Source organism: Psittacula echo (genome assembly GCF_963264785.1).
Source record: "Psittacula echo genome assembly, chromosome: 5".
Taxonomy (NCBI): Eukaryota; Metazoa; Chordata; class Aves; order Psittaciformes; family Psittacidae; genus Psittacula; species Psittacula echo.
Genome location: NC_137739.1, coordinates 70,521,725 through 70,532,794, shown reverse-complemented (window position 1 = coordinate 70,532,794; position 11,070 = coordinate 70,521,725). Strand labels below are relative to the sequence as shown.

Below are 11,070 nucleotides of genomic sequence, written 5' to 3'. Positions count from 1 at the left end.
CATAACTTCTCAAGAGTACCACGGTGCAGCCCCAAGACATGAAACACAAGAGATAATTCTTATACAGATCTGCGATTTTTTCACGTACAGACAGAAACCCACCGCGCAGAGCCAACATAGGAGACCACCGCCCCCAGCCCCGGAAGCATCGTTCGCCCTCCACTCCCAGCGCCAGCAGCCAGCTCCGCCGCCTAGGCCGGTCTCGACAGAGCAGGGCGGAACGCCAGAAAAGCCGGGGCCGGCGCCTCTGAGACGCTTTGGCGGCCATTTCACCACTCCGCTCTACGCCCCCTCTCCCCATCAACGGCCGGACGCTGGCCTCCTCACAGTAGCGGAACGGGCACGAGCAAACACATGACACTATCTCCCATAACTTAGGAGCCCATGATCGCCCCTGGGCGTCCCTCCCCTCCTTCCGCCGGGGCGGGGGCGGCGCTTGCGCGATGGGGCCGGTGGCTGCAGAAAGCGTGGGGGCGCGTGTGGCGCGGAGCAGGTCAGCCGTGGGGGGCAGTGCATCTCGCAGGCGCTCAGAGAGTTCCGTCGTACTCGGTCGCTGTTTCCCCGCCCTTGCTATGGCCCCCGCCGAGGTCCTCAGCGGCAAGATAGTCTCCGCGTACGTACCCTCAGGGGCCCGCCCGTCCTTCCCGCCAAGAGCCCGGCACTGCGTGGGGCCGGGACTTCTTTGGGTGGGGAGACCCTGTGGGGAGCTGAGGGGATTTTTACCCCTTGGGGTGGCTGAGATCGAGAAGGAGCCTGGCGTGGCTGTCGGGGCGGGGGGGCAGCAGTGGAATGGGCCTGGGGTGGCCTTTGCTTTGGCTCTGCTAGGGTGAAGGAGGTTTAACGATACCCTAAAGTTTTTTCACTATCTTGCAGTCAAAGCTCACTTTTTGTGGCTTTTTTGTGGAAATCGTGGGAGTTACTAAATAAAGGTAGCACTGAAGACCAGAAGAACGTAAAGTGTTGTCTGTACACACGCACCCCCACACGCACCCCCCCACACACCCCCAATCGAGAAGGCCAGGGGTGCTTGGTTCTCGGTGGCAGTGTGCAGCACCACCCCTGCAGTGTGGGTCAGAGTCTCTGCACAGTGAGGTGTGAGGGTGCTAGCTGACCTGCAATCTTTACGGATTCATGCTAGGATGGTTTACAATCGGGAGCTGGGAGCATTTGCTTTAAGTATGGTCTCTGCGTTCATACGGTGCAGGCATTGGTCACTCCTTTTTATGGCAAAATACTTTAATGCATGTACTGGATAACGTGAAGGTGAATGTCCACTTGTGTCCTGCTAAAGCTATTTGGAAGATTTGGCAGATCCTAAAGGAAAAGGGTTGTTTTTTTTTTGTGCTGTTCAGCTTTTAGTTAGCTGGCAAGCCCTGAGTATAGGTGAGCCTATGTTGTGCCTTTCCGTTTGCTTTTCCTGCTGTTACTACACATGCACATCTGGTAAGAAAGCTAAATCCATTTCCCTAACCCTAGCAAAGTAGTGTTTAGAGAAGTATTACCCTTTGCTAAACTGTTTGCCAAACCTTGTTTGCACTGTTATGTTCTGTGCAAACAAGGTTTGGTTAGGTAGGTTTGTTGGGTATCCCTTCTCTATAACTAGGGAATTTGGACAGAAAGGGTAAAGTTGAAATGGTCTAAAGAAATCTAGAAAAAGTGGTTAGACCTCATCTTAAGTATGGATGTGTACAACAATCTACATCTGAGTGACAATGGAGCAGTTCTGAAAAGTAGGCCTAATGTGTCTTGAATCTGAATATCCATGATGAAAGGGTGCTTGTGTATTTTTTTAACCCGGTGATTTTTGGGCTGGTTCCACTTGGGTATTGCAGTTCTGGGCTTTGTGCTTCATCTGATGCTTTTGGCAGTCTTTTTCCTACCGGAGTACTTGAATGAGGCATGAGGAAATGTGCTATCCACCCTGCAGATACCTGACAGTTTCTCCAGGCCCTCTAGAGAAATGCTGGTCCAGAGAATTCTCATTGTGAGTTCACCTCCTGGCCAAGAGTCTGCAGCAGCAGAAGCAGCAATAGGAATGTGCTTTTTTTCCCTAGGAAATTTCAGCTGAATTGCCTGTTGTAGAAAGGGGAGATGTTTCTGACTACATCAACTGCAAAATCTTTTCAGTGACTGTCTTGTAGGGGGTGGGCTTTGTTACTTTATCCTTTAGTCCAGAAAAGTGTTTGTACGTCAGTCAAATATTAACAAATAAGGTGAATTGATGAAGTAGTGTTACAACTATGTAAATCTGGGTTTCTCTGTGTGTTAAATCAAAACTCGTAAGTATTGTGAACTTTATTCTCCTGCCTCCAAGCATCCCTTCCCCAAAAAAAGATGAAAAAATACTCTAATTCAGAGTCATATCAGTTATTTAAGCAAAAATCAGGTAGATAGTGGCAGTCGTATTTTTGTGAAACATGTAAAGAGAATAAATACTTTGAGAGAGAGAGCTTCCTTGCCCCTATAAGGAAAAATTGATATAATGCTAGTTCATACCTAGTAAGTCTTGGAAGGCTAGAAAGGGTACGAAGAAAAATAGATGTTTTCAGTGGCTTTGAATATTACCTGAAGATAATAAGTGTGGTTATGTCATGTATGGGAAGGAGAACATACAGGGCAGCAGGCATTGTGTGGTGTTTAAGTTAATGCTTCTCTTGCTCAGGCAGCTTCTTTCAAGTAGAAGCAAACTCTTGTACCTGGACAAGTCTGCGTAATGTTGGAATGAAATGTTTGAGCTGACTAATTACGTCAGAGTGGCTTTCCTCTACTTCTGTGAGTGGCTGTTCAGTAATTCATCCTTAGATTTTGCTGCAAATTAAATTTGCCTTATCGCAAATGAGTTGCAAAAGGTGAGGTATTGCACAACAGAACAGTGAACAAATTGCTAGTAAGATGAACTGAAACAGTGTTTTAAGTATGGAGCAGATGGAGGGCTGGAGAGAAGCAAAATAGAGTATTCTCAACCTTTTATTTTATTGCTAGTATTCTCTTGAAGTAAAAATACTGTCTTCGAAATGCATACTCAAAGCAAAATATCATAGTGGTTCCTCTTTACAGCTTATGTGCACAGCAGTAAGGAGTGTATTCAGTCATTATCATCTTAAGTAGCCCAGGTTTGGAAACCCCTGGCTTGGCCCGAATTGTTTGATGGCACCAGGAATGTATGAACATTCCTGGAGTGGATGAGCAGCTGATGCATTGTGATGGCAGGGAAAACTTAACATCCCTCTCAGCCTCTAGGCATGGGCCAGGTAGTGCTTTGAGTTTAAAGTACTGGATATAGCGATGATCAGGCTCAGCTTATAACTGGAGGTAACTGCAGTAAAGACAACTGTTAAGCTTTTTCAGGCTGGGCCTCAAAAGTTTTTCGGAGTTCCTATTGAAACGGCAGCTAATTCTAGCCTGAACTAAAAAAATATCCTCATCTGTGAGGTCTGTTTGCCACGTCATACGCAGAATGTTTCAGGCATGCACTGAAGCATACCACACATGGATGTGTTAAGTTAAAGAGGACTGTGTGGTCCAGTACTGCTTGTTGTAGAAAGTGACAGAAACAGCCTGGTGTCATCTTCAGTATGGCTATGTGTGTGCTCAACACCCGAGCCATTGCATATATGCAATCCCATAGGTGTGGTGGCAGGCACTGACATGGGAGCTATGCTTCTGTCTCCTTTTACAGCAGAGCTGGAGGAGTATAGTTTGTCCTTTGTTGTTCTGGAAAATTCAGGTAATGAATTTAAATTCAGCCCACTGTTGAAGTCTAGAGAAAGGCTAACAGGTTCTTTACTCTTTGGAGCTGGCTTTTGCACTGTATGCTTAGAGTCTTGTGCTGTCCTTAACCTCGGTGGACCCTGGACCCTTGTTTGCACTGTGAGTTTGTGGAAGGGCACATGGGTCTTAGCGTCAGAGGGCTTTTGGAGAAACAGCCACATGCAATTGCGAATTTGTGTCTGAAGACTTAAAAATGTTTTCATACAGCTAGTGAAAAGATGTTTATTTAACAATATGAACTTCTATCTTCGTGAAGACCTGAAGTCTACAATAGAATTTTGCAAACTGTATCACTAAATAGCTGCTGGCTTTCAAAGATTATTTTGTAATGTATTTGTAAGTCTGCAGACTTAAAATGGGATTTATTTTTCCCTTAATTTTCCCTCAAACCTTTGCACCTGTGGCTTTTGTGGTAACTAAAGAGCAGTGATACTTAACACTAGGTGGCTGTCTAACAAGTGATTTCTTGATTTAAAGCTCCTAAAGCAAATCAGCACGGCTGTGTGTATGTTAAGTTTCTTGAAGTGAACGAAGGTACTTTTCTGTAGCTGAAAGAGAACTAGTGTCTAATTACAGAAAGTGAGAGCAGTATAATATGTGAATAGTCATGGCTGCTGGGGGTAAAATCATGCCACTGCCCTGCTTCGCAGAGGGAAACTACACCCTTGGGTGAGCTTGTTTCTCCTCCACTGAGAAGGCTGGATTGAAAGTAAAACCCAGACCTGAGACCCTTTCCAGTTGCCTGTCTTGTATCATAATTTATGATGCAGTAGAGCTCTCATATGTTTTGTGTTTGTTTGCATTTCTTTTTGCTTGTAGGCAAGAAATCAGTGATGTGCTTTCCTTACTGGAACACCAGAGACTGTTGTCAGAAATAGCTCCTTCAAAGAGCTGGCCCACAGCACACACTCACAGGACAGGCTTCTGATGCTCCTTGAGATCGTTGCGTTGCTGTTACGTGCTGCTTGTGAGCTCAGGCCCTGTTGTGTCTGCAGCTGTAGATTGGTGCCTTCCCTGGGGCCTTACAGCAGGAATGTAAGGAGAGGCAGTTGATTTTGCTACCCAGCAGATGAATTTTTGTCACTTAAGCATGAAGAATTGCTAGAACAGGGCTTGCTGTGACATTGTTTCCTGAACTCATCAGCCAGTTGTAGTGTCAGGTCTTTTACAGAGGTGATAGCTAAAGGAAGCCTAGAAACTACTATTTCTTAAACAAGGTTGAAAACAAGCTTTTTTACTGAAGCTTGTTAAGAGACTTTGTACAGCTTGGCTAGACACAAACACCTAAAAATACTTTGAACCTTCTCCTCAGGTACAGTGGAGCTCTGACCATGTGATTTGGGATGCAGCTGGAGAGATGCATGATTTGGGATGTAGCAGGAGGCTGTGCTTCCCCCTGAGGCAGAATGTAGAACAGCCTTAGGGCTGCTTCTAGCTGGGCCAGCTGCAACTGTCCCTTGGGATCAGTGCTGCTGGGTTGCAGCAGAGCTGTATGCTGCTTGCATTTCCCTTCTTGCCTCTTGCATTTGTGATTTGGAGCTCATAGTTGAAGGGTAGACTTGACTTCACTGGCTATCTGTCATCTTGGAATTTTCCTATATAGCAGGAATTGCAGCCTTCCAGCTGGCATCAGCTACTTACTCTGTCCCTGTACCCTTGCTCTTTGCATTTTTAATGAACTGGCACCAGCAGCACCTCCTCCAGTCTGGGGAGACCTTGTGATACTGATCTGAGGGTAGGCGAACACAGGAAAACTATCTGTGTTTGAACCCATAGGGTGTTTGAAGCAAGGTGGATTTGTTAAGTGTGATGGTAGTGCCTTCTCATCTCTGAGAATAGTGAGTGGGACATGGGCTGGAGATCACATGGAGAAGGACGGGCCTGTCAAGCCTCTAGTGGTGTCCTGTGAGGTTTGCGTATGTTTCTTTTGCTTCTAAGTATCTCCTACGTTTGTAGTGAAGTGCCACCGCCTCCTTCCAGCTCTGTGAGCGCATGAGATGGGCACAATTGATCAGTTCTGTCTGAATCCTGACTGCCTCTAATGAGTAGACAGAGCAATGGTGCTGGGCTGCACATGGGCTTTTGGCAGAATTTCAGATTTGAAAAACCACAACAGCCTGGCACCAGGGCCTCTTTCCTACCACCTTCCCAGGTGAAGGATCATGCAAGTGGCCCAGAGAAATTGAAGTGCAAGGCCAGGGAGGGTGGTGACAGTGGCTTTTGAGCTGTCTGTGGCTAATATATTGGTGATGGATACTTGCCATCTCTAAAACATTACATAGTGAACTGATGTGAGTTGGCATCTGAGCCAGATTAACTCATCAGTGCATCCTCTCATGCTTCCCTTTAAAATTGTGTTTTAATAATTGTACCTTTAAACTTCTTTTTCCTGAAGACGTGATCTGAGCTGTGTACCAGGGTTTAGCTAATTTTCCTCACAGCTTCACCTCTGTCCAGCTCCCATTTTCTTTCTTGCTCCCATGGAAAAACCTTGGTCTTGTTTGGAAGCCCTTGGGCTGGGGGCATTTTCTCACATGCATGTTGGCAAGCTCAGAAGCAGGCTGGAGGCAGGAAGGTGGGTGTAGGGCTGCAGCCTATTCAGCCTGGTTAGGCCAAGCAAGCAGGAAATAGAAACACATAGTACTGACCAACCGAGAGAGGTGTATTTGCAGGTACCTTCCATTTGTTTAGCTGTTTTACAGTTTTACCACTGTAGATCCATCATGGTTTACCAGGACAGCATGTGTGACATGACTAGCGCTTGTGGAAAACAGGTAGATTTGATATGGCATATGTGGAAAGAGGATGTGCTTTTGAGTAGGGAGTTTGAAATCCCAGGAATTTCCATGTCAAATTTTGGCTGGTTTTTTTGGTTGGTTTTTTTTGGTTTTTTTTTTTTGCCTTGTGTCCAATGAGGTAGAAAAGAGGAGAGTGAAGAAGCACAAAGTAGAATTATTAAAAAAAAAAACCAAACAAAACAACAACAACAAAAAAAAAAACAAAACCAAAAAAACACAACATAAACCCCAGAAGATGTTAAGTAAGTTTGAAACTTCCAAAGTGTTTGAAGAAACTTACAGACATTAACCTTCTTTGGAGGTTGGTGGGACCCAAATACTCGGGCATAAATACATACTTATGAGTCTGCCCATCTGTCATCTTTTCAATTCCTGACATAATCCTGTATGAGAATTCAGCTCCTTGATTAACTTCTGCCTTGTTTGTTTGTTTTTTTCCCTTTTTCAGACAAGTGAGAGAGAGACTAAAGCAGCAAGTTGTTGAGATGAAAGAGAAATTTCCAGGCTTCAGACCAGGACTTGCAATTTTGCAGGTATTGTTTTGTTTAATGACAACTACAGAAAATCTGCGTTGTAATGGTAAGTGCACAGCTGATGAGCTTCATCAAAGTTGCTTTGCACTGGTAACATTTAAAAGGAACAGAAGAGCGGAGTTCCCCTGAGGGATAGTAACACAATTCTGAGATGCCTTTTCCCCAGGTACTGGGGCCTGGAAACATTTTAGGGGATTTTTGCTGTTTTTTCTTTATTAAATCAGACCCTTGCAGTTCTGTTTGAGCATGTGTGTTTGTGGAATGGTGAAAGTAGGCTTCTTGCCTGTTAAGAAGAAGCAGTGCTTGTAGACTCTATTCCAAGTCTTTGCATTTCTGTGAGCCATGAAGTCTGTCAGCTTTCAGAAACGTGTTTGTACCAGAAATCTCTGAAATGTGTTTATTACAGGATTCAATATGCTGATAAATCAGAACATGGAGAGACAAGGGAGTGGGGGGAACCAACCAAAACCACCTTTGGCCAAGAAGGCTTTGAGTGTGGGGGATGGAGCAAAATCCCATTTCTGAATTTGATGTCCATCAGAAGTGTAAGTGCTAGAGTACACAGAGAAACACTTGCGGAGAAAAAAGGCACTTGTCAGTACAAGGATTGGGCCCGTATTTGGCAGAATTAAGGTGATTTGTTTGTGTTTTGTCCTTGTAGGTATAAAAATTGGAAATTCTTTATGCTTAGCTCAGGTGGTGATTAGCAGTAGGAAGTGTCATGTAAAAGGAAAGAACTGTGGCCACAGAGCATTGATGGATTGTAAGTGGCTGCTTAGAGAAGTGTCTTCTGTCCTTATTTAGTATTGTAGGCTCCTGAAGAGCTCTTGGTGCCTGTCTCTGGATTCTGGTGCAAAGACCACTATAGTACACAAAGACTGTGCTCCTCTTCAGTGCCATGAACAAACTTGTCTGTGGTTTGGGGTTTTTCTGCTTTTCTTTTACATTAGTTTTAAGAAGATCATCTCTGCAGAAAACTTGTCTTCAGATGTTTGGAAAAAAGGAGGAAAGTCTTTTAAAATTTAGTAAGGGATGCTTTGATGGAAGTTGCTGAACTGATGACCTTGTGAATTGTCTTAAAAAAATAGCGGTCTTATGATGTTGGATTTTTTTTCTTGGTTGGCCTGTGTTCTCTTCAGTCTTGGGTTGTCTCAGAGTCCTTTACAACCTCTTTCCTTTTTGGCTCTCTGACACTTTTGTAAGCTACCGGTCTGTGCTTGGCATTCATCTCCTAATAAAGATACTCTCAGCTGTCTATTTTTCAGTTGTTAGGATAATTAGCTGTTTCTGGTATGTAGTACCTCGCACAATACATGCTCTTTTCTTGAGAAGTATCTGGTGTCCTCTGAGCTCAAAGAATTTTTTTGTCCATAGTCAGGAATGTCCTCTTTCACACAATATATATGGTCTGTTCACTGACATCTCCTGATGCCTGCACTCTTCCTTCTTTTCTGCCCTTTCTGAGGCATACCTTTTCCTAAACCTAACAGACTTTAAAGGGGAGATAGCCCCTTTGTCTAACCCTAGGGAAGAAGAACCAGTGTATGCTGAGTGATCAGGTAATGCAGTCACCCCTGTAGTTTGTAATCTGTGTGAGAACCAAGGATAGTCCCCAAGTATCAGGGAATGGGGTTTCAAGAGTTTGCTTACCAGCTTTTTCTTTATTTGCCTCTCATTTTCATATGGTTATAAGGAATATTACTTTAACAAAATGTACTGAATGATGCAAGCAGTCTTCTGAAATGCAGCTGTACTGTAAGCACCCAGTACTGTCAAAAACTACAGGCATTTGTTCCACTTGCTGCTTTCTCTTTGTGCATTGCTTTGTTCTAGTTTTGGTGTTTTTTGTTTGGCAGCAAAATTCTCAAGGTTTGAAACAGTAGTGGAAGAAATCACTCCATAAAGGCACATGTATGTGCATAAAATAAAGTTCCCTGGATATCAGAGAGGCCCAACTTTTCTGAAAGCCTTAATCCCGTAATTGAATGTTATCAGCACCTGCTGATCATGTTAATTAGCTAGAGATTTAACTTTCTCAGATGAGATGGCAGGTAGTATTTTCTGCTTTGGAGAGCACTGTGTTCATAAGGTTTTTCAACAGGAGAAAATGGTGTTTCTGGAGGAAATCAGAACTCTTTCCTGTTAGCTCTGGATGCTTAAAGCCTCTGCCAGTGTGTTTTACAGTTACTCAAGAATACCTCTGCATTCTTGGTGTAGCTCAAAGGAAGCTACGGGTTAAGCCCATCTCAGCCTGCACCTGGGTCTCTGTTCTGCAATGTGACTCAACTGTCTTTTCATCCTTAGGTTGGAAATCGGGATGATTCAAACCTTTACATTAATATGAAGCTGAAGGCTGCTGCCGAGGTAATGCCCAACCTCTTAATATTTCTTTTTACCTTCCCACAGTAGGTCAAATCTCAATATGAAAACACAGATGCAAATCAAATAGTTTTGTCTAAGCTTTGCCTGTGTTGGAGAAACTAGCGTTGGCCTGAATTCTTTGTTGTAAGGAAGTAGTATAGGTGTGTAACCTGACGTAGCAAAGTGGGGTATTCCAGTAACAACAGTGAGGGCTAGTGCCAGTTCTTGTGTGATCACATCCTAGATTACATGTATCTGAAGTGCTGATGCTCTGTCTTTCCTGACCTGTCACCATGTGCTTATATTTCCTGAATGTCTTGTAACTGCAGTTGCCTTGCATTTGTCACCAAGTGGTATATTACATGCTGTAGCAGGGCTGGGAATGTAGATGAGTCCCTGTTTCCCTATGTGATATCTAGCATCTTCTTTGCTGGCATTTCAAGGCAGTATGCTGTCAAGCTAAGATTATGTTCATGTCAAAAGGTGAATAGAACAGTTGAAGCATGGACCAATCTATGTAGGCAAAACACTAATCTTTCTTCTTTCATTGATGGTATTTCCAAATAATAGGACTGTAGCCACAGGAACAGGAGATAGACCTAGGAAATGTGATAGAATGTAGCTGTGACTGGGCTGGACTGGGAGAATAGCCAGATCAATCCCTGATATCAATTCAGAAATCATATAATTTGTTGGTATTCTCATTTGCAGATTGGGATCAGTGCCAATCACATAAAACTGCCAAACACAGCAACAGAAGCTGATGTAAGTAGTTATAGCCAGTAATGAAAAAATACATAACATTGGTGTTGAGCTCAACAGGTGAACTTATATTTGTCCTTTCATTTTATATAAAAAAGAGACTACTTGGCTGTAGATATTAACTAATAAAAAAAAGAACTGCAACCTGCTGAAGTTTTTGATGTGGGTTTTTTTATTATTATTTTTAGTTTTAAAATTAAAACACTACAACATAAAATTTAGACTTTAACAGGTATTTTTCTAAAAGTAAAAGTGAGTCATTATATTTTTGGGTGGAAAAACTAAACATCTTGTGTGTATCTTTTAATCCAGATAGGATTATGTTTTTTTTTCTTTACATCAGTCTTACTTCAGTTTATCGGCCATTACATTTTTGGTCTTTACTTGTAGGTCCTCAAGTGCATTGCCTCTTTGAATGGAGACCCTGCTGTTCATGGCTTTATAGTGCAGCTGCCACTTGACTCTGATAAACCCATCAATACAGAAAAAATAACCAATGCTGTTGCACCTGAGAAGGATGTAGATGGGTAAACTGACTTCACCCCTGGAGAGCATGAAAGCCACTCCAAAAAGAAAACCTTTTATTTTTTTTTTTTTCCTTCAAACAGTGATAATGAGGCTGGGAATCTTATTTGGCCTTTATTCTTTCAAAATGCAGCTTAAGTAGCATCAATGCTGGGAAACTCTCTAGAGGGGACCTTGGAGACTGCTTTATTCCCTGTACGCCAAAAGGATGCATGGAACTTATCAGACAGACAGGTAAGGAGGTTTCAATCCATTATTCATGAGTGCAGTAGTCTTCAATAAGAGAATAAATTATGCACATGGCAAGGCTGTGCTTCACA

At 43.3% G+C, this 11,070-nt stretch overlaps 1 protein-coding gene across 5 annotated transcripts in view; it reads left to right on the top strand.

Moving 5' to 3' along the window:
- Window positions 1–238: 238 nt before the first annotated feature.
- MTHFD1 (methylenetetrahydrofolate dehydrogenase, cyclohydrolase and formyltetrahydrofolate synthetase 1) overlaps window positions 239–11,070 on the top strand; it is a 45,768-nt gene continuing 34,936 nt past the window's right edge. For 4 of the 5 annotated variants that reach the window (XM_080619762.1, XM_080619760.1, XM_080619759.1 and 1 more), the window contains exons 1-6: window positions 239–613; window positions 7,018–7,102; window positions 9,407–9,466; window positions 10,175–10,228; window positions 10,616–10,752; window positions 10,884–10,984. In XM_080619762.1, the coding sequence (XP_080475888.1) occupies window positions 444–613; window positions 7,018–7,102; window positions 9,407–9,466; window positions 10,175–10,228; window positions 10,616–10,752; window positions 10,884–10,984 (607 nt within the window). In that variant the 5' untranslated portion in view covers window positions 239–443. Of the gene's footprint in view, window positions 614–7,017; window positions 7,103–7,152; window positions 7,736–9,406; window positions 9,467–10,174; window positions 10,229–10,615; window positions 10,753–10,883; window positions 10,985–11,070 lie in introns of those variants that run through there. The other variant, XM_080619761.1, reaches the window with a different exon arrangement.